The 23,419-nt window shown below is 38.2% G+C and overlaps 5 protein-coding genes across 5 annotated transcripts; 3 read left to right on the top strand and 2 right to left on the bottom strand.

Annotated features, from left to right (window-relative positions):
• The first annotated feature begins 7,662 nt into the window (after positions 1 to 7,662).
• LOC137748848 (respiratory burst oxidase homolog protein E-like) lies at positions 7,663 to 12,916 on the top strand. The gene is made up of 14 exons (XM_068489036.1): positions 7,663 to 8,230; positions 8,384 to 8,543; positions 9,549 to 9,597; positions 9,744 to 9,857; positions 10,070 to 10,495; positions 10,666 to 11,049; positions 11,148 to 11,243; positions 11,311 to 11,426; positions 11,527 to 11,694; positions 11,777 to 11,936; positions 12,039 to 12,227; positions 12,331 to 12,459; positions 12,550 to 12,628; positions 12,781 to 12,916. Exons 1-14 carry the CDS (start codon positions 7,663 to 7,665, stop codon positions 12,888 to 12,890), a joined length of 2,748 nt encoding a protein of 915 aa, XP_068345137.1. The 3' UTR covers positions 12,891 to 12,916.
• Positions 12,917 to 13,039: 123 nt separating this feature from the next.
• On the bottom strand, positions 13,040 to 14,420 carry LOC137746429 (uncharacterized). The gene is made up of 3 exons (XM_068486448.1): positions 14,352 to 14,420; positions 14,058 to 14,268; positions 13,040 to 13,654 (listed from the first exon to the last, which is right to left on the bottom strand). The coding sequence occupies exons 2-3, from the start codon at positions 14,213 to 14,215 to the stop codon at positions 13,519 to 13,521; spliced, it is 294 nt and encodes a 97-aa protein (XP_068342549.1). The 5' UTR covers positions 14,216 to 14,268; positions 14,352 to 14,420; the 3' UTR covers positions 13,040 to 13,518.
• A 1,057-nt stretch (positions 14,421 to 15,477) lies between these two features.
• Positions 15,478 to 17,155, top strand: LOC137747240 (peroxiredoxin Q, chloroplastic-like). Its single transcript, XM_068487310.1, has 4 exons — positions 15,478 to 15,791; positions 15,911 to 16,048; positions 16,274 to 16,363; positions 16,654 to 17,155. The coding sequence occupies exons 1-4, from the start codon at positions 15,591 to 15,593 to the stop codon at positions 16,870 to 16,872; spliced, it is 648 nt and encodes a 215-aa protein (XP_068343411.1). The 5' UTR covers positions 15,478 to 15,590; the 3' UTR covers positions 16,873 to 17,155.
• Positions 17,156 to 17,630: 475 nt separating this feature from the next.
• LOC137747735 (uncharacterized) lies at positions 17,631 to 18,654 on the top strand. The gene is made up of 2 exons (XM_068487891.1): positions 17,631 to 18,128; positions 18,367 to 18,654. Exons 1-2 carry the CDS (start codon positions 17,631 to 17,633, stop codon positions 18,652 to 18,654), a joined length of 786 nt encoding a protein of 261 aa, XP_068343992.1.
• A 734-nt stretch (positions 18,655 to 19,388) lies between these two features.
• On the bottom strand, positions 19,389 to 22,692 carry LOC137746603 (probable flavin-containing monooxygenase 1). The gene is made up of 5 exons (XM_068486615.1): positions 22,246 to 22,692; positions 21,592 to 21,832; positions 20,426 to 20,607; positions 19,827 to 20,179; positions 19,389 to 19,731 (listed from the first exon to the last, which is right to left on the bottom strand). The coding sequence occupies exons 1-5, from the start codon at positions 22,690 to 22,692 to the stop codon at positions 19,389 to 19,391; spliced, it is 1,566 nt and encodes a 521-aa protein (XP_068342716.1).
• Between the last annotated feature and the right edge of the window lie 727 nt (positions 22,693 to 23,419).

Genomic DNA, 23,419 nt, shown 5'->3' with positions numbered 1-23,419 from the left:
TGATTCGTTTTCCGAGGACGAGCGTACACACTCGAGGCAGGGGGGCTACGACCCTTCTAATTACCAGTGAGTGGGCTTTTGTTTTCCGTATATACCTATATACATATTAATTCCCAGAAATTAAATAGAAAAGGTTATATGTTTTATGCCATGCATCATATGAATATTATTTACGCATCATCGTATGTATTAGTAGTGGCATACATATATATATATATATGTGTATTTGGTGCTGTGGACGCACAGGTAAGTGCCAGGTAAGCGGTATTCATGTGGTTATGCATTCCTGTTTATTATGCAATGGTAGTTTGAGAGGTTTAGAGAGCTCATAATCTGCACCCCCGGTGTTAGTGCTCCCGCCCAGGGCCAGGGCACAGCCTTCACGTGTATGTTCACCAGCACCGCATGCTCGCCTTGGATCCAAGATAGGTGCAAGCCTGTCGTACAGACCACATTAGGTGGTTCCGACTTGTAGGTGACCCGCGATTATCGCACAGCTTCACGTGATCGTAGCACTAGAGCATACATATATATAATACACCCAGCTTGTCGTACAGACCACGTTAGGTGGTTCCGACTCGTGTGCAGATTCAGTTATTGAGTTGAGAGTGGAGCTCTAGATTCAGCCGTACAGGTCACGTTAGGTGACTCCCGGCTGCCAGATTATATATTATTGATGTGAATTACGCTTGAGCAATTATATTTGATTATGAGATTATGTTGTGGCATATTATGGAGCATGAATGGCATATTATGGAGCATGAATGGCATATCATGGAGCATGATTGACATATCTATACATACGTATATATGTTCATTTTCTGGGAAGTATACAGGTTTTACGGCGAGGGGTTAGAATGTATTTTGCTAAAGAGTTTTCAAAGAACTTTGTTTTTGCCCACTCACGCTTTTGTTTTTGCGCCCCTCCAGGTTCTAGTGGTCTAGCAAGTTCGGTGGTTTATCCCAGAGGGCGTCCCGGCATTTCTGACAGACACTCACCATTGTAGGGTCACCTTCGGGTGTATATATGTCGTATCTTTCCTTTTCGACTGCTGTAGACTTGCTCTGAATTGTGTCTCACATACACTAGTACTTTGTATGCTATTAGGTTTTTAATTATTAGTACTTTTATATTACCTTCTTAATAGCTTCCGCATGCGCACATGGCTACGTCACCTTCGTGTGACGGCCAGCACGCCCTGATCTCGGTCGGGGTGTGTCACAAACAATATATAACATACATTACTAAATTAGCAGTAACTACCATTCTATATCATGCCAGGGTAAAAGATAAATCTGTCATATTCAATGGTTAAAAAATGTAATGTAATTGCTTATACAGTAAAATTTTCTTGAATCACAAGATAAATAAATGAATTACCGCTGCGTTAATATATAGTTGTTTAAGGATAGCGATTTGAAACTCGTCTTTTATCTGTCTACTCTATAAGCTGAATAGATTACAATTTTCTTTTGCTCCATTGGAGGAGTATAGAAACCAAATCAGTCAGAAAAATCACAGAATCTGATGAGGAGCTCAGCAGCCTCAGCCAATAGTGTATGATAAGTATGATCTTTGGACTCGGGCCACTAATTTGCTTGCGGGATTACAAAGACTTTCTTATCTTTTGGGCCACATAATTGAGATCAACATGGAGCTGCATATTTTTTGGGTCAATTATATAGAATTGAGCAGCTTGAGCCTGATATGACCAAAATCTCTGGAAGATCATTTACCTAATTAAGTTCCTTTTAATTTAGTTATCTTGGAACACAATCAATATTCTGTTGAGAAACTATTGGTTTATCTTTTGGTCGATAGAGAAACTGTTGGTTTTCATTGGGAATTTGTGGTGGTTATTGATGAGTCTTCGTTCACTCATAATCTTGGTGTAACCTTACCCCCCTTCAAAACAATTCTAACAAGAAAAAACCATGTATAATTCAAAGAATGCATTGAGAAAAAAAATTATTCAAAGAATGCATGCGCTTTAGACGCATGACACGATTCTGAATGGAGGTAGGTTGGATCAGGGTTAATGGGTAAGCAAAAATGGACTGTTGACTTATCTTTTAAGCTTGTTAATAAGAGCAAAATTTTATCTTTGTTGGTTCGTGTTAGTGTACAAATCGACCCCCGAAAAAAAAAAAGGTTTCTGAATCCGCCATTATTCTTGCTGATTATTTATTCTTATTAATACTATTTTGTTTGTTTAGCTTTCTGGCAATTTAAAATTTTTGAGCATGCAAATAAAATGAATGGAATGAGAAAGGACACGAAATGCATTGGTAGCTATGAGTTTAATTGCTTGATTTTGAAGGATTAAATTACTTGGAATCTTAGATTTTGCCACACCCAGCATGTATCACCATCAAAAACTTGCTTGAAGGACTAATTTTATTTTGTGTCATGTCATTCCAAAGACTTGCTTGGAATCTTAGATTTTTACCAAATCCAGGGTGTATCACCATCACAAAATGTCCACATTAAACCATGCATTTTGTTTCTAGTTGATTAGTAGGTTCCACCTAATTGACCAAAATACTGCTTAAGAAATCTTAATTTCTTTAATTTATTTAGTGTTGTTGTTGCCTAGTACAATATTTTCAGCACGAGGGAAGGGGAGTACAAGATCGATCAAGCTAGGCCATATGGAAAGGTTTCTTTGTTTGCTATAGGATTTCAAGTATGTAATGTGCTTTCTAACCAAGAAAAATTAAACATTAATGGAAAAATTTAATTAAGATCAAATGGGTTTGGAAGTACAAATCCTTCCCATTTTACAATGTTCTCGTTCTAACAAGAGCTTTTCGATATTGAAATATTGTCACATGGTGTTACCAGTTTACTCATACTGTAATAAGAGTATTTATTTGTTAATACTATACTCTAAGTACATAAAATATCCACAATACGTCCGTACATATTATACATGTTCATTAGTAATTAACATCAAACATGAATAGCAGTGTGACCATCAAGCTCAAAAATTTTCCAGAACAGTTTTAAGTATTAAGTTTACTCTAAAGTTGGATTTTTAATCAAACTTGTTAAAGTCAATGGATTGGTTGAGTTACTTCCCTCAAATGTCTCTGGTGCTTGATAGACATTCTTTCCATAAACGACGACAAGAGGATGGAAGCTATAGCTTTCAGATGAGATAGCATGCAGAACTTTTTTAAAGTAATTTGTAAATCAAATTATAACAAATCATGAGCCCCAGATTCAAAGAGTGACACGTACAAATTAAGTTCGACCTAAGCAATAATTTGTCATCATCCGTATCTAACTTGAACGAAAAGCATATCGAAATGACATGATTAACTTCATCTCGTTTTTCTTATATTGTGTACAGTGTATGTGTGTGTGTGTATGTTTATAAAAAAAAAAAAAACATTATTATTAAGAGGAAGGGAGGCTTCAAAACTATTACAAAAGCTACAGTTGTCAAATAAACGTTGAAGCTACTACCATGAATATCTACTTATCGAGTTATATACTATTGGTTGCTAGCTTGTTATTAGAAATATATGGTTACGCACTATTAAATTTGATATTAATTCGCTTCATTCGCCTGACTATCATATCAACTCAGCTTAGTCCAAGAAGCTACTGCTTCCCAATTGGGAGTCAGAAGATCCATAGTACTTGCAGCCCCACGGGTTGAGATTTTATCTTAAGAGTACATTAATGTATTTAAATGATGGTAAAAATAAATAAATAAATAAAAGAACAGTTTTTGTTACGAGATTTGTACAGTTAAAATACATTAACGATAAGAAATGGATAAAATGATACTTGCCATAAAATGGATCAAAGTATTTGTCCATAATAATACCTTTACAATATAATAATTAAGCATATAGGGTGCGTTTGTTGCGTCAAACTATCTCGGACTGGATTAGCTTAAAGGACTAAGCTGGACTGGCTTAGACTAGACTAAACTGGACTAACTTAGTGAAGCGTTTGGTGCAGTATTGGACTAAGAAGCTGGATAATAACAAATTCTAATATTATTTTATTTAATATATAAATTATTAATATTTTATTATGATCTTATCTTTTTCTCCATCTTTTCCTACCATTTCCGTCCCACTCTTTTCCTCTTCTCTCATCGTCCCACCCTCTCCCTCTTTTTTTCCTCTCAGACCTCTCAATTCATGTATCTTTCTCATTCCTGGTCAAACTCCTTATTGATTCCAGTCTCTATTTCTCTGTCCTCCCTCCCTCTCTAGCTATGCGTTGTTCGAACGGAACCTCACGGCTCCAATTTTCCCGACGAGTTGCAGGTTTCCCGATGTGTTTTTTGGCCAACCCTCATTAAATTGGATGAAGTTAGCACCGCCAAAAAATTCATCACCATCCCTGGACCGAGATCTTAGCTTTGCATGCTCGAATTTGTCATGGATTTGAAGAAGCCCAAACAAGCCAAGACTTCCAGGCCATTTTGCCGGCCACATTCGACCACATTTTGGCCTCGATTCAAATAAAATCGTAATCTTGTCACTCCCAACTTCAATTTGGTATATTTTATATGAAAGTTGGTTGTGAAATGGATCTGAAAGAGAGTCGGGAAGTTAATGATTGATCTAGGTGACTGGCGATGACGAGGAGTCTGTCAGGAGTGGTCGTTGAGCATGACAAGGACGAGAAATAGAGGATAGTCTTAGCTAGTCCCATGGTTATTGGGGGGTCTCACTAAGACCTCTTAGTGAAGGGTTTTGTCCATGCTAGTCCCATTTAGTCTCATTAATGTTAGTCCCAGCATGGAACAAACACAGTATTGGACTAATAGCTAGTCCAGTCCGAGTTAGTGAGGGCAAACAAACGCCCCCATATAGTATTAACAAATGGAACAATAGTATATAGTATTAACAAATAGAACAATGTTTGGCTATAAACAAAACTTGATTCTCTATCAAATAAAAAACTAGCATACATACGAATAAATGGAAGGGTCATATGCGTGTGACTTTAGGGCACCACCAAATCTCCAATCTCTATCTTTAACGTGAAGTGTATTACGAGCTGCCTTCATGGGCGGCAGGAGTGGAAGACACGAACCTTCTAATAGGAAGAATATAAGCTAGACGTATCATCTTACAGAAAATAAAAATTGTGATGTGTGCATAATGTTCTGCCACATACACATATATGTTTTTTGTCTTTTTTTTTTTGTCTTTTATAGAATAGATGTTGGGGAGAAGGACTTTAACGCAAGACCTCGAGAGCAGAAAATATGATCTTATAACCAATTAAACTAAAAGCTTCTTGCTACCATATATAATTTCTTACTTCCCACATATTTTAAAATTCAAAGCGTCACCTTTATGTATCCTCTCGTATATATATGCCACAACATGTATGAGAAAAGAATAATTAATAAATTTTAAGTTGAAATATTGTTTTGATATAAGCAATTTCCTAAACTGCTCTGATACAAGAGGAGGAAGATTCGAACCCATGTACAATGCGAATCACATTAACTTGACTAACTGGTCTAATTTACATTTATAATTTAGAATATCATTTCATCGGAGACAATATTATCAATCAATTTAATGGGGTTAAACTGATTTTTTTTCGAATTGAGGTCTCTGAATCGTATTTGAAGTAATTATAAAATCATGTCCAAAATCTAAGAGGGAGCATGTGTCAACTTGAAGCCATGCTCTAATTAGCTATGTCAAACAGCCCCAAAATTTAACTTCATTGTAGAATTTTTTGAGTTCGGACAATAAAAGAATATTGTTAAAGCATCTTCTAAATGGGAAATCAAATAATCCAAGCAACAAAGTCAATGAGAGTACGTACACATACATTTTTAAGTTGTAGTAAGGTATGACTAAGCTATGCTGGGCATATTGTATCAAAAATCGAGTCTGAGAATGACTGCTCAGCAACAGTGATCACCACTACCAATATGTCTACGTACGTACGTATACTTAAAACTAGAGAAGCCATCGATGGGCAATTGTTAGGCATAAAAATAGTGAAAGAACCACCGGCCGGATAAACAAGAGTAAAGCTGTCTGAAAAATAAACCCTACTCACACACATAGTATTTCTCATATTTTATTTTATAGTCAATTATTAAGATAATAAGCATTTTAACCATTTATGTATACATGATATGTTCATACCACGAGCATTGCTCGGAGGAACACATTTTTGTATCAAGTGATGTTGCAAAATGATGCATACAATCAGTATACACATCACTCTTGCTACTTACGTCATCTTGTAGTATTGCAATGGAGTAAAATATAGCACTAGTCTCAGATTAATTATTATGGTTCTCATTTCAAACACATGGTTAATGGTTATAATGATATAATTAAGGGCAAAATATATTACTTATACAAAATAACTCGATGGGTTACGTAAAATACATGAGGAATTCAGTTTAATAAGTTTAGTATATGCTTGCATGAGTATGATACAATATATATGTGACAAAATAAAATAAAATAAAATACAAATCTAAATTTACGACAACACCCCCCTTATATAGAGTTAAAACGTGAGATTCAAGAGTGTAGTTGGTGGAAAAAGATAAATTCTAGGGTTTTTGTCTTGTAGAAATACATCATATACAGAAATATTTATCTGTACAACATGTGCGTATGTACAATAATCATTGACGATTAACCTAAACATTGCAATTAACGTAAACTTTGTTTCTTCTTAAATTTTAGATGGTAAGTTCCTCCTATAAAATGATTACAAAATCATAAAATCCCAATAACACACTTTATCATTGGCGGGGAAAATATAGTATGGGGAGGTATATATAGTACGTACTTTCTCCTTTGCTTTCAAAGATCATCAAATTTTAATTAGTTTATATTATTTTATATATATATATATATATATATATATATATATATATATATTGTTAGAATTCATCTGTCCCACATCGGCCACAGAGCTTGAGAACAAACCCTTTAAATATAATTACCCCACTCTAACTAACACCGAGACCTTTTGTATTAAAACCTCACACCTGACGGATTGAGTAGGTGGCCAAGTGAGGATAGTATCGGTGTTGTTAGAGTGGGCCCATGGCCCGTCTACCTGAAATTTAAGATGGTATCAGAGCCAGGGAACGGGTCCGTACATCCACATGAACGGGTGGGTCCCCTTTGGCCCTGTGCAAATGCATGAACGGGTGGGTCCCCTTTGGCCCTGCGCAAATGGGTGAGCCTTGACATGGCTCCACGTAGGCCAAAAGATGCCACGTGCATTGGCCCAGCGCAAATGGGTGAGCCCCGCCTTGGCTCCACGTGGTTGCTGATGTGTGGTACTCCACGTGTGACCCATAAAATAGGGTCTCACGTGCGGTGGAATGTTGGAATTCCTCTGTCCCAATCACACTTCCCTATATATATATATATATATAATTGTTATAAGTAAGTGGAAAAGTATTGTAGTCGTGGAGACAAATTTAGGTTCTTGAGTGAAAACTCAACTACTCTCCAGAGAGAGAAAGAGAGTTGGAGAGAGGGAGGTGGCAGTGGCACGACTTGTGTAGAAATTGTGAGGGACGAATCTGTTGAGAAGTGCATGTCTTGTATCTCTCTCTAGAGCTAGAAAAATCCGAAGTATTTCATTTTTTTCAAACAAACACAGAAAACCTCAAGAATTATAATAACTAAACAATGATGTCGACGGCGTCGTCTAGCGCGAAGCGGTCGAGTTACACCCCCGGGTTTGAGTTACCCTCGCCGTCGCCGGTCGGCGGCGCAATGCTGCCGAAGTTTCTCAGAGACCTCAGCCAGGACTTGGTCGAAGTCACATTGGAGCTCGACGACGACGACGACGACGACGACGGCTCAATTGTCGTGTGCAGCGTCGCTCCCGCAAACGACGACTTGACGTCGTCGGCGGTAGCGGAGAACGGGATTTTACGGAGGAGTCTTTCCGCGACGTCGATGAGTGTACGGCGGACGTTCGGGTGGTTGAAATCGGCGTCTTCGAGGACGACGGCGTCAAATTCGGAGTCGGCGGTGGAGTTCACTCTGTCGGCTCGCGAGGGGAGGCGGATGAAGGCCAAGCTTCAACGGACGAGATCGAGCGCGCAAAGAGCTCTCAACGGTCTTAGATTCATCAGCAAGACGACTGCCGGAGGAAATGACGCGGCGGAGCAATGGCAGCAAGTGGAGGCGAGGTTCGAGTCGCTCGCTAAGGACGGCTTGCTCGCCAGAGCAGACTTCGGCGAATGTATAGGTAAATAGTGTAAACACAAAATATTAAGTGCTTGTAGAAGTTTAATTAATTGATATTAATTAAGTTTAGTAGTTGAGATTAGGTAAATTTGTCTGTTTGCTTCCCCGGAAAATTGCGGGGGAAAAATATTGATGATATTTTGTATGAACGAAGGGATGGGGGACTCGGAGGAGTTCGCGGTGGGGATATTTGATGCATTGGCGAGGCGGCGGCGGCAGAAGATAACCAAAATTACAATAGAGGAGCTTCGTGACTTTTGGTTGCAAATTTCCGACAGCAGCTTCGACGCGCGCCTTCAAATCTTCTTTGACATGTGGGTCTCTCTCACTCTCATTTCTTTCTATTCTCAGCCGTTGATTAGGTTTGTATGATTTTGCTTCTAACAAATCGACGGTCCAGACAGACAGAGCTCCAATTCTAAACTAATCTAATGTATCTTAAGGTGAAACTTGAGTGAAAGAAGGCGGACACCATGATAAACTAACCTAACTTGTACCTATGTTTTTTCTTTTCTTTTGATATTTTTAATTTTTATATTATTGTCTTAGTGAGAGCCTGAGAGGTGCTTAAGTCAGTGACGTGTGGGAGCTTAAGATGTTCTATGTGTACATGAGTTTTACATAATTTTATAGCAAAATATTATTACAAACCCTACATATGACTCATCGTAGCATATTTTTATAGTTGTATCATTCAAGATTAATGCACTCAACACATCAAGTGATTGGTACTCATGAGTCACACCCTTTTGGAGAGTTATTAATCTTGTGTTCTTGGAGTTTTTTATTGTGTTTTGGCATTTTGCCTGTTGCAGTTGTGCATTGTGTTTGTGTGAGATTTTTGTTCAGTTGACCAAAAAGAGAGAATCTTACCCACATAGGGTTAACTATGCTATGTCTTTTTGTGTTCTATCTACTTCAACCTTTCCCATCTCAACGACAGATTTTTCAATGTGCGCAGAATACATGGCGTCATAGCGTAATACTATATATAATTATACAATTAGAGAACACTTGAAAAATACTTTCCTTCAATTACATAATGAAATGTGATGTTCCGTCCTATATTCCAGACACGCTAAAAAAATGTCTCCACCTCAATAGCTTTAAAACAAAAGTTATGTAATTAAATGCTTTTGAACTGCGTGTATCTTTTGCCTTTGGTTATTTGTGGTTGTGTTTCTCTGGTTAGAAAAAAAAAATTGCTCATGGTTTTTGTTGGATCGAAAAACTAGAAATTTAGAGAGAAAATCACTTTCCTTGGGTTTTTAGTTGGTCAAAAGTTGTTTTCTAATTTTTTTTTATTATTTAATTTTCAGGGCGGACGTCAATGAAGATGGAAGAATCACAATGGAAGGAGTTCAAGAGGTAAAAACTGTTAACTGCAGTAAAAAAAAAAAAAAAAAAAAAGAAAAAAACGTCTGTTAAACTACTTCATGCATTAGTTGAATCTAATTAGCACAATCTAATGAAGTTTCGTTTTGTCCTTTTTTTGCTAATTATTTCAATTACAGCTTATAACGCTCAGTGCTTCTGCAAACAAGCTATCCAAGCTCAAAGAACAAGCCGAAGAGTATGCTTCATTGATAATGGAAGAACTTGATCCCGAAAATTTCGGTTACATCGAGGTAAAATTAAAACAACCTTCGAATAAAAGTTTGTCATCGAACTTTGTAACAGCGACCGTCACACTGTCATGGCACATTATCAATTCACCAACATAATTAACGCGTGTATTCGTTTACTAGTGGTAGTGTGATCGTCACATTCAAAGGTTTATCGTCTTTCTAGGGTCTTGAATCAGGAAATTGATGATGTTTTACCAATACCATTTTATCAGTTATGGCAATTGGAAGCACTGCTTCTACAAAGGGACGTGTACATAAACTACAGCAGACCATTGAGCACAGCAAGTGTACCTTGGAGTCAGAACCCCAGTTCCTTGAAGCCCAAGAATCTGGTCCGGAGACTGAGCCGTTCACTTCAGTGTCTCGCACTCGAGAATTGGCGGCGTGGTTGGATTTTACTGTTGTGGGTTGTTGCAATGGCTTGCCTTTTTGTATGGAAATTCTACCAGTACAGAAAAAATAGGGCTACATTTCAGGTCATGCATTACTGCTTGCCAGTGGCCAAAGGGGCTGCAGAGACTCTCAAGCTTAACATGGCTCTCATCCTCCTACCGGTCTGTCGAAACACGCTGACATGGCTTCGGTCTACAAGAGCTAGGTCCTTCATCCCATTTGATGACAACATTAATTTCCACAAGGTATAAGCACTAATCTTCACTGACTCGGAATACTAAACAGATAATAAATCGTATATAAACCAGTGCATTTTGTCGCCTATTTGTAGTCGGCTTTGTGCTTTTTCTCAATTTTCTTTCCTTAAGACACAACAATGTGACATTCTGTTTGTACTGATCTTATTTTACCACAGATAATTGCATTTGCTATAGCAATTGGAATAACCATTCACGCCGGGAACCATTTGGCGTGCGACTTTCCTCGCCTGGTAAACTCTTCGCCGGAAAAATTTGCACCACTATCCTCGGATTTCCATGACAAAAAGCCCACCTATGAATTCCTGCTCACCGGAACTGAAGGCGCGACTGGAATTTTGATGGTGATTTTAATAGCCATCTCCTTCACGCTAGCAGCTCATAGATTTCGGAGGAACATGGTGAGACTTCCTGCGCCCTTCAACAAGTTGACTGGTTTTAATGCATTCTGGTATTCTCATCATCTGCTAGGTCTTGTCTACATTTTGCTAATCATCCATGGAAGCTGCTTGTATTTAGCACACAGGTGGTACGAGAAAACGGTACGAAATGTGAACAATAACACAGTAGAATTACAAAGGAAATTTCATTTACTTATTAACTGATTGCATCGAGTAATTAATGTTTTACTACTTAGCAGACATGGATGTACATCTCTGTTCCGTTGTTGCTCTATGTAGCGGAGCGCAGTCTGAGAACATGTAGATCGAAGCATTATTCAGTTAAGATGTTAAAGGTAAGAAAATTTAACTCGAACCTGTTCATATAGTTTAGAGATTGTTGGTTTCTGACTCTGTTAACAGGCTTCGGTCCTCCCCGGAAATGTGATTAGCTTAATCATGTCCAAACCACCTGGATTTAAGTACAAAAGTGGGCAGTACATATTTCTTCAATGCTCTACCATCTCCCCATTTGAATGGTGAGTCTGATTCATGTTAAACTTCGTCTTTCAGGAAATGTAAATTAGAAAAAGAACCCGGACAACGATAAGTACTGAACCATTCCTTTATTATTTACAGGCATCCATTTTCCATTACCTCCGCACCAGGAGACGAGTACCTCAGCGTTCACATCCGAACAGTAGGAGACTGGACTCGAGAATTGAAGCGAGCCATAGCGGAGGAAGATGATTCATCTGTAGTTCATCCAGCAAGATTTGCTCAGATGCGAAATCTGGATCAGAGAGGGTATGAACCAATATTTTACCTTCCGAGATTTACAGTCAGTGTATGTATGGGATTATTAATGTTACATGCAACATCAATGCAGCCAACCCAGATTGTTTGTTGACGGTCCATATGGGGCGCCAGCGCAGGACTACCAGCACTACGATGTCTTGCTCCTCGTGGGGCTTGGGATCGGAGCTACCCCTTTTATAAGCATTCTTCGAGATCTTCTTGACAGAGCAAGAACAGCAGAAGAACAAATGGTACAATTCATTATATCCGACTCTTCGAGTACAACGTTTCAGTGTTTCGATAGATTTCTCTGTTACTGATAACTAAGTTACAGTACATTGATCATGAACTAGGATTCAAATACGGAAACTAGTAGATCAGACGACAGCCCGAATAGTTTTATGTCTTCAAGTTTGACGCCCGGTGACAAGAAGAAATCTCAGAAGACTACAAATGCTCACTTCTACTGGGTTACCAGAGAGCCTGGATCTTTTGAGTGGTTTAAAGGAGTCATGGACGAGGTTGCAGAAATGGATCACAAAGTAATGAATGAATTTCTTTACCATTTTACGTCATAATTATCTTCAACTTTGATGATGTGCTACTGCCAAGTTACCAGTCTTTTAACCTTCTCTCCTATTACAGGGTCAGATTGAGCTACACAACTATCTTACGAGTGTCTACGAAGAGGGTGACGCCAGGTCGACTCTAATCACCATGGTCCAAGCTCTCAACCACGCCAAACATGGTGTCGACATCCTATCTGGCACCCGAGTATGATCCTTCATCGCTATTTCAGTTAGCGCTGTAAATTGTGTTCTTAAGCATTTAATGACCTTTCAAACATTGAATCATGCATTGCAGGTAAGAACTCACTTCGCAAGACCAGACTGGAAACAAGTGTTTACCAAGATAGCTTCCAAGCATCCGTATTCAACAGTAGGTAAAGATATTCTACCACAACCGAAATGTTTAAAACAGAACGAGATGAAAGTCTTACAAACTTTTAACCCAGTTTCCTAAACCCTAAGCGTGCATCTGTTCGAGCAACGAAATAAAAAAACCGAGAGACTGAACGAATCAGTTAATTTGCAGGGGTATTCTACTGTGGGATGCCAATGCTGGCAAAGGAGCTGAAGGTGCTATCGCATGAACTCAGCCAGAAGACAACGACACGGTTTGAATTCCACAAGGAGTATTTTTAAAACTAGAAGGCCACCATCATCAAAATACCAAGCAGCAATTCGTTTCTAATCATTTGGAGTATCCGTGGAGAAAGATAATCATAAATGTATAAGGATGGTAGCTTAGAAAGATATAAATGTAATTGCTTATCATATATAATGCCCAGCTTTCGAAACTATGAGTGCTTGACACATTCAGCTAGTTTACAACAATACGAAACAAAATTCTAGCAAATATGAGCCCGATGTATTGCAATTTTGATGGAAAAACAAGAAGAAAAGGATAAAACCTAGCATGGAGGTGTACAAGCAAAAGGGATACCTTTCTGACTTGATGTATTCAGAATTCATCCGACTTAAATCACATAGATCTATGCAAAGTATGCGAGCGAAGCTAAATCGGCAGATGCAATAAGTCAAAACTACAGGAACAGAATCATGCTCATAGTTAACTCGTAAAATTTATCATTAACATAATAGAAAGCCGAAGGCTAACAATATCTGTAAATCAGGTCAGATGCAGGGTTAGTATAACCTCGGGAAGCTAATCAAAATTGCACCCTCTAGAGCAAACAACTATTGGTGGAGAATCGTTCTTCTATGGAGAGCAACACATTAGATGGATTCGTATAAAGAGATCCAGTAGCAATCAATCATCTCTGATCTTCTTGAGAAGTTTGGAAGTCCAACTTCGGACACGTCGCTTCAGCGTGTAACCAACCACAATTCCAGCAACAAAGCAAATTGTACAAAGCTTTGAGCACGTCCACAGTGACACCAATTGCCTGCAAGTAGACATTGAAAATTGCCGTAAAAAGAAGACGACAACAGCAGCAACATCCAGTGTTTACACTCAGTGCTTACATTCAACATGCATACATAGAAACAAATTCATGGCTGATTAATGCATCAACCTCAACTCTTTTAAAACCAAGTGAAACCCGCTTTCGGGAAATCATTGAAAGAAAAACCCCACAAAATCCAAGCCTTAAGACCCCTAAACCATGATTGGGGAAATCACTGAACAAAAAATCCAACAATTTGGTATTTCAAAGACAACTCGCAAATCCAAGCCTCCCATTACAAACCAAACGCAACCCAATTCACAGAATCCATAAAATATTCTGAAACTTCAAAGAACTGAACAAGTAAAGTAAAAAACAAGGAGAGAAAGAGAGAGACAGGTACCTGGCAGGTCTGTTAAGCAAAATACGAGACTGATCGGAGGAAGACAGAGCGGCGGCGAGACCTTCAGTCCCACGGTGAGGGTCGAAGGAAGCCGAAGCGGAGCCCAATTTTGGGGGGTCTTTCGGGATTTTCCCAATCAACTTCTGCAAACTCTCCATAATTCTAATGCTTCGAGAGAAAACGCAGAGAACCCAACCCAGAACGCTTTATCCTGTTCACAATTCGGAAACCCAATTAGGGATTCCACACGCAAGGAGATTAGTACTGAGAATTTAGGGGTTTAGGGTTTATTACCGATTTCGATTCGCACTGGTCACGCTTTCGTTTCTTCAAAGATCCCACGTTTACTGTGGAGTATTCTTCTCCCTCCAAATTTCGCGGAATATTTATGTTTGATTTTCTTTCCTCAGTATTGGTATAACCGGGCTCAAGGCCCAAAATAAAACTAAACTCAAAACTGGTTCTGTCCAGAAACTTGGGCTTGGGTGAACAAAAACCACTTGGGGTAAAGCCCTTTACAAATGTATGCATACCATTCTATTTTAGCTTATTTTTTGTTACGCCTTTTGAAACTCGATTTTAATCTCACTTCACTCCATGTAACTTAAAAGTTGCTTTTTTACTCCCTGAAACTCATAATTTTTAAGTCGCTACTTTACTCCCTGAAACTCATAATTTGCTCCACTTTGTCCCTAGAACTCGATTTTGATCTTATTTTGCTATCTGAAACTTAAAAGTCGTTTCTATAAAACTTAGAATTTATTTCACGTTGTCCTAGATGTGTTAATTTCTTATGTGGGTTTGATTTGGGAGCGACATGCTAATCAATTTCTTTTTTATTTTTTTTCATCTCTTCAATTTCTTTTAAACTTAATATTCTCTGGTTATTGAATGTTAAAGTATAATGGAGATTTATAATCAAGTTTATTGCACATGTGGCAGAGTCTTATTGGATGTTAGGTCTCCCATATATTTGAGGAGGTAACCTATAAGTTTAAGAGAGAAGTGAGAGTCCACAGGTCAAAGTGAAACGAATTTGAGTTTCAGAGAGTAAAATGATGACTTTTAAGTTACAGGGCAAAGTAAGATCAAAATAGAATTCCAGAAACGCTGCTAAAAATAAGACTTTTATTTTCCCAGTGACCAAAATTTCTTTAAAAAAAAAAATTAAAGCAAACTAATACTAAATTATGCATCAACTCAACAACTAAACACATTTAATGACAAGTTGATGCGTGCTAGATACTTGCATTAACATGATTAAATTAAGTAAATACATATATTGTAATCAGCTTGAAATTTAAATTACAAACTTTGTCGGTTGAACTCGACAAATGTGACGTGTACCAAGGTTGGGGTCAGCAATCGTCCACAAAAGCCACTAAATCCCCATCTTCTCCCCGACACCCAACACTCTCCCTCCCTTATCTTCCTCCACCAATTGTCATAAAACCCAACAAAAAACAGAGAAACTTCGGAGACAACTTTGTATCTCTCTGATTAGTTTTGTCCTGTCCAGTCTAATCCAATCCAATGGCCTCTCTCTCAGTTCCCAAGCAGCCAGCCTTCCCCTCTCTACTCCCCACCCGAACTCCCAAACACTACCCATCTTCCCAAACCCTCCCAATTGCCTCCAGCTCTTCACATTCTAAATTCTATGGCCTCAAGTTCTCCACTTCTTCCACTCTGCCAATCCCTTCATCTTCCTCTGGCAAGATGTTCATTTCTGCTAAGGTTCATTTGCTTATATATCTTTTCTTTCTTATTATCGGGATAAACGCTCTTAATCATCTGAGCTACAAGTCCGGCTAATTTGTTTTATTGATTAGTTAGGTTGGTCTGTTTGTGGACAGGTGGACAAGGGTACGGTTCCACCAGCCTTCACGTTGAAAGATCAGGATGGAAAAACTGTGAGCCTCTCCAAATTTAAGGGAAGGCCTGTGGTTCTCTATTTCTACCCTGCTGATGAGAGCCCTAGCTGCACCAAACAGGTTTAAAACTAATCACATTGTTTTGTATGTTCTAATTCCAATTAATTTGAAGTTTTTTATGCTTGATATGCTTATCCTGGATTAGTTTTGTCCAATAATTTTCACTTCTGCTATGTATCGGTAAATTTTCGGTTAATGATATGGAATTTGCATTGAAGCTGACAACACCGGATAAACATTGTGCCTTTAGTTAGTACTGACACTGACAAATTGATACTTCCTTAGGCTTGTGCTTTCAGAGATTCTTACGAGAAGTTTAAGAAGGCCGGTGCCGAGGTTGTAGGGATCAGCGGTGATGACCCATCATCACACAAGGTACTGTGAAAGCTTTGTGTGTTTAGATCATGTACTGTCATCACATTGAGGCTTAGTTTGGTAATTATGCACAAGGCCAAAGCTCATTGATTCTTCAACGGATGTAAGGATAAATTTGTTGGTTTTTCAATGTAATCGAAAACTTAAGCTGCTACTACGTGAGCTAAGAATTATAAATCGCGAATGTTCGTTCTCTCTAGTAGTTTATTCGACACTTGTTTTGTATGCTTTGTATGCATAACCGCTGCAAATCAATGCTCAAAGTTGATTACGATTGCAAATGTTTGTAGGAGTTTGCAAAGAAGAACAGACTTCCGTTCACATTACTCAGCGATGAGGGTAACAAGGTGAGGAAAGAATGGGGAGTGCCGTCGGATCTGTTTGGGGCATTGCCAGGGAGAGAGACATATGTTCTGGACAAGAATGGGGTGGTTCAACTCATCTACAACAATCAGTTCCAGCCCGAGAAGCATATCGACGAAACTCTCAAACTACTTCAAAGCCTCTAAAGCTCTCTCCTTTTTAGCTGCCTGTTTTTTCATTCCTATGTTCATGTCCATTATATCTCCACAAAACAGGGTTAGCAAGCAGTTTTGTATAATCAAAGCTGGTTATAAATAATGTCGTTGGGCGTGTTTGTAATTTTCCCAAGTAAAAGGGCAATTATGCCCTGTTAGGCAAACTACTGTGATATTTAGAGCAATGAAAATCAAGTGAGATGCTATTTGTATGTCACTGTGGAAATTTCAATTGATATTTGTATTAACTAACGAGATTACGAAAATGAAGAACACAGATGCCAATAAACTTAATATTGTTAGAAATTAAAGCCCGATCACCGGAGCTTCTTGAACACACAAAACTCCTACATGGATACACCTCAGAGTTTTGTGAGGCCGGCATGTTTTGCTTGCTGATCCATCGACCACGTTGTCTACCCTCTTTCCATAACTCATGCCTATGCTTTTTACCTAAGGGTTCTACACCAATTCAAACGGTTCATCTTAGAAATAAGCTTGAGACCATATGGGGTTTTAAGGCTTGGCGTTTAATCCCTTTGGGGAAAGGTTTTTTCTATCTGCGTTTTGATCACACCGAGGACATGAGACGAGTTTGGGCAGTTAGTACACTCAATCTTAATCCTGGATTATTTAGAATTTCCCAATGGTCCGCAGATTTCTCACCCTCCAAACAGAAGTCGACCCATGCGCAAGTTTGGATTCGTCTATATGATTTGGGATTGGAATATTGGGAACCTTAAACCTTAATGGAAATCGCTCGGGGAGTTGGAGTACCAATCCAATTGGACAGGGCGACAGCTTCTGTGAATTTTGGTATGTATGCTAGAATATTAGTGGATATTGACCTTTCTAAAAAGCCTCCCACTTCACTTATGGTTGAACGTGATAGTGGAGAGGTTTTATTTGTGGAAATAATATATGAAAAACTTCCTGCTTTTTGCTCTGTTTGTGGAAATATTGGGCATCTGCCTGCTACTTGTCGTGTTGCTGCAAGGGATATTAAGCGTGCGCAAGTGGTTGAGAAGGAAGGTGCAAGATCACGAATAGTGAAGCGCAATGAGAACAATCAGGATAACATTCGAGTTGAAACTGATATCCGCAATCAACCGGAAGGTGAGGTTCGTGTTACTAATGTGTCCAACTCAAGTGTGGGAGGTTTGGATGATGGTGATGTTTCGCCCATACATGTTGTCGATGGTTTAGAAAATAATGGGACAACTCTGCATACGTTTCAGAAACTCCAGGTTCTCATGATCATATGGTTAGTCAATTGGCTAAGGCTGGTTTGGTTAGTAAGAACTCCCTCTCTAGTGCGAGAGGTTTGGATGATGCTTCTCCCTCATATTTTGTGGAAGGTTTAGTTGATGATAATGATACAACTTGTGACCATGTTTCTGATACTCCGATGGATACTCTTCTCTTGTGCTCTCTGAGAGATGTAATGTTAATGACTCTGTTCAAGTTGTTTCCCAAGTTCAAGAGGCTAGTCCTCCTTCTTTATCTCCTCAAGTTCGCTCTGAAATTCAAAAGGTTAATGATTGGTACAATATGGTGGAGGAAGATGCTCTTCAAAATACTGTTGTCAGTAGAGAAAACAATGATTTAGATGGTGCAAATAATGTTTCTGAGGATGACTTGACTTTGGTTCTCTCAAAATCTCAGAAGAGAAGATTACGGAAAAAACAACGGGAATCTGGTTATCATACCTACGAGCGTGAGACTATTCAAACTCGTGCTAGGGTTGCTGCTATTGCTCCCCGTGATCCATGAAGACCATTTATTGGAATATTCGGGGCTTAGCAAATCGCCCCACTAGACGAGCTTTACTGAGCCTTGTCAGAAAACATTCTCCTGATTTTCTTTGTTTGGCAGATCAGATTTCTCATATTTTTAGAGAGGATAATCAAGTTGCTGATTGTTTGGCTAATTATGGTGTTGATCACCCCGGTATCCGTTGGTGGGATTCTTGCCCTCCTTGTGCTACAGCTGCTTATTCTCAGAACATTTCCAAGCTTCCTTGTTATAGGTTTTGCTAAAAGAGGTTTTCAATTGTTGTTATGAATTTTTTAATGGTCTGGATTTGGCCTCATGTCCCCCTGACATATTGTATTTTTCTTGTTTATCAATAAATTCTCCTCAAAGTCTCTTCCTATGATAGCAATGCTGGAGTGGGACAGACTTTGTGGCCAAATTAAAAAAAAAAAAAAATGTGAAGGATATATATAATCGCTGATGTAATGTCGTGATAAATAGTAGGTCATGAAGATGTTTTGCTTATTCTGATTAATTGGCAACTTTGCAAGCAGCTCATAATTTTGTGGGAGTTTAACAAGTAAACAAAGGAGAAATATTTTATTGAGATAATTAAATAGATTCTGAATTGCTTATACATGGCACAATAATTCGTTACTGTTTCAGTAAGCAGCCAGGTTTTCTTTATTCTTAGTATACTTATGTAAACTAACTGTCAATTATAAATTTAATAGGTATTGCAAACCCTAGGTTCAATGTTTGTTCAGATAGTCTTGACTTCCATAGGGGCTAAATGCTTCTGCCAACCAAGTATTCTTCCTCCAAGATGTCCATCCCATCTCCTCGCAAATTTCGTCGCTGTGGTTGATGCTAAATGTAGAAATGCAATGCCTCCTGTAGAACCTGGTTGTTTTCTTTGAGATTTCCACTTCTTTACTTGTTTGCTCAAGCATTTTCTGCACACTTGGAAGCTTAAATTTATCATCCAGCAGCCTGGCCAGCCATATGCTACGCAATTCGGAAGAGTGAAGATTTGAAACACTCTCGAGATAACCCACGAAAGCCATGTTTGGGATCAAAGGATGAATTGTTCCCCTGAGGAGAAACATGCATTCAAAAAATTTACTCTCCAATTTTAAAATTCTAACACGTGTAAATTTTTGAAATCTCAAACCGAAAACTAGGTTTACCTGTATAAGGGTATGATACCAGAAGGACATTCCAACAAGCTGCGAAAAGGCTCTGGTAAGATGGATTTGAGTTTTTTCTTACCATCATAACCAGTTGCAAGGACCACAACATCAGCTTTTATCTTAGTATTGTCATCAAATTCAATTCCATCAGCAGAAAACCACCATTTTGATGTTGATCTTTTGAACACAATTTTTCCCTTATCCGCCTCGGAGAAGAAATTTTCCGGCATGATAGCCATCTGGCAGGATGCATAGTCTTCCTCAAATGGATGATCCGGTTTTAGTCCATACTTCTCCAAAGGCATCTTCCACAGCAAATATGATTCAACAAATTTTGAAACTGCATGCCTCTGTAAATAACAACCAAAACTTTTAGCATTGATCTCATATATGTTAAGGAACTGATTTCTGCATTTGTTTTATTTTCTTTCTTCTGTACACCCTGTTGAGTCTTATTGCACGATTCTTTTTGGATTTACTCAATCCAAAAGCCAGAAGTAAACAAGATGTGGCAGGAGACAAAAAAAGTGTGCAGAAATCACTTCTCATATATTAGTTTAATATTTTCTTTTCTTGCTAACTGATTTTTAATTTACCATTGGAGACATAATTAGAGAGCAAAGGAGGGTTCTCAGGAAACTTTGGTTTGGTCTTTGATGGAGAAACTGTGAAGACCTTGTTGAGTAGAACAAGAAAAACGGCAAGCCCCAAATCCAGTAATGGGGAACAATCCAATGTAAAGTCCTTACCACCATGGTGCATGGTTTGCCTTCTGGTCCTGCAATACATCCATAAAAAGAATAACAAAATTAGTTCGGGTCAATATAATCAAGACACCTAAAAGGTAAGAAATCGAGGTTTTAATCCCACAAACAATTGGTAAAAAATAGTATTTTTATGTTTTTGCAAGGGTTTTTTTATTTTTATTTTTTATTTTTATGTATGGAACTATTTTACATATTCACACGCTCCTTTAGACCATCTCCAATGGTTGGGCTAAAAACTAAATTTTTTAGCCCGGAAAATTTAGCTTTTAACTCAGAAACAGTTTTTCTGCTCCAACCATTTTAGCCTAAAATTTTAGCTCAGGATTATTAAAGAATGAACTTAAGCTATTTTTTTCGTTAAATTAAATTTTAAAAAATAAATAAATATGTAGACTATCGTAAATTAATTTTATGAACATTTTAATCTTAAAAAATTTAAATTCAGATAAATATTAGGCGGAGTCCACTTCAATTTCTGGGCTAAATTTTGGGGGGAATTTGGCATTGGTTTAGTATTTAGCATTTAGCCCAAAATTTCCCCTTGGGTTGGAGTGGGTTTGGGGGGAAATTTTGGGGGGTAATTTGGCTTTTAGCCCACCATTGGAGTTGGTCTTATGTATTGCAAAATTTCAAATCTTTTACACATAGATAATTGAATGAGTGACATAGAGAATGCGAAATTAGCAAATAATTAATTAGTAATTAACATTGATGAAGTCAAATCTAATGATGTGGACGTAATTCAGTCCATGTGATTTGGAATCATATCGTTGAAAAACATGTGCAGTCAAAGAAGTCCAAACCATCATAATATTGGTCAGTTCTTTTGACACCCTGACCACGCAATTCGTATTTTCCATTGAATTCTTTCTTTGCTTGCTGTGTGTAACCATGCAAATTACAACCCCGTAACGTGAAAACGTAGACCTATTTTTCTATCATTTTTTAACCTAAGATTTCATCATATATAGGAATTTTTAGGACCAAATTTTTACCTTGGTTTGCTTCAGCACACTCGACAGCTAAATCAATGGCTGATTTTTTGTAGCCAACCACAACGACCTCCTTATCCTTTAGCAATTCAGAAGCAGCGTCCTTGTCCAGTTTGCAGTAATCAAGAGCATGAAGAGCCTGACCTTGAAATACTTCAGGCCCTTTGTTGAGTGGAAACTCTGGAAGTTTGGGTGTATCACCATATTTTCCGATACAAACCACAATGAACTCGAAGGCATACCACTGAATTAATTCGAACAAACAAAAACAAATCAGAACATTATTTTATCATTTCCAAGATAATAACTAGTAGGATTGACATTTAAGCTACGGAAAAGGTATCATCTCAATTGCTAACACATTCTCTAATACAGTTTGATTTACATAAAATGGTAAAATTCACCTCTATTAGAAAGTGTTCATAAGTGTGTTAATTTTGTGTGTTCAAATAGTTTTATTTATTACCAATAATTCGGTTACGTATAAAAGTACTTTTTGTAACATATTTGCATCTCTATATACTTCTTAGTAAGACTCTAGTAATTAATCCGAGTTCCATTTCCACAATGATACTGTAGTAAGTAGTCATCTGCAAACCCTAAGCATGCATGAAACTGTCCGAAAATACCATTTGGATATGAAATAAATAATTAAACCTGAATGGTCTCTGAATCATTGGTCTGGACGGCAACTTCCCAAACAGGCTGACCGCCGGCCGGCGAGAGACTCTGAAACTCCACAGGTTTGACACCAAAATCAGTAGTTTCCCGGTCACCAACGAACCGGACTTCGACCACCTTGGAATTGAACCTGACAAACTTAAGCACATCAAAGTGCTCAGCATAAGATTTCAAGTAGTCCAATATCTCAAGGTAAGAAGGATAATCAGTGTTGTCCCTGTCAGGCCAAGGGAAGTCAGAGAACTCATAGTCACATCGATGGGACTGAAGTTTTGTGGAATTGTAAGAACAATGCCTCCAAACCCCTCCAATGGAGTCAGAGGCCTCGAGAATAATGGGGTTGTAATGGGCTAGTTGTTTGGCTGCTGCTATGCCACTTACACCGGCACCAATGATGCCAAGTTTTGAGACTATTGGAGCCATAATTTTGTTGTTAACGATAAAGAGTAATGAAGGATTTGGCGAGCCGATTGGAAATTGAGATGGTTTTGGAAATGAGGGTGGATATATTTGTAGACTGTCGATTTGCTTGGTTGCTAAAACAACGTGAGAGCAGGGGTATTTATAGTGGAGGTCCGGGGCGGGGCTTCATGAGAGGGTCGTCATATATGATGGAATCGCGTGAAATTGAATTTCAAGTCTAAAGGGCATGCTAGGGTTGAATTTCGATCGTGGTTTACGACCATTTCTTCAGCTAGTTATGCGAAATTGGTTCGTCAAGGAGGGGGAACCTTCCACCGCTTCATGTTTTATTTACATTTGTTGATCAAATTATATAGTAATTATGTTGAATACCTTTGAGCATTCAAATATTTATAATATCCTAATTATTTCGTGCAAATTGAAATTATAAAAATGAAGAAGAAAATAGTGAGTGTATGACATGGTGCGAGAGATTTTTCCGTGTAGGTTTAGCTAGAACATCGTCACATGAGATTATAGTTACACACAAATTGTAACACATGTATTATTTTTTTCATTAATAAACTTTGAAAGCAGGACATTATCAACCTTATCTTTTTTAAAAGAAAAAAAATTATTATTATTAAAGTGAGATGAGGGTTCGAAACTATTACAATAATTTAGGAGATGAATGTTTTTCGAACCAGGTATGCATGGATACAAACCAATACCTTGTCCAAATATTGGA

The sequence above is a fragment of the Pyrus communis genome, chromosome 10, assembly GCF_963583255.1.
Source record: "Pyrus communis chromosome 10, drPyrComm1.1, whole genome shotgun sequence".
Taxonomy (NCBI): domain Eukaryota; kingdom Viridiplantae; phylum Streptophyta; class Magnoliopsida; order Rosales; family Rosaceae; genus Pyrus; species Pyrus communis.
This window is presented reverse-complemented; position numbering and strand designations above follow the sequence as displayed.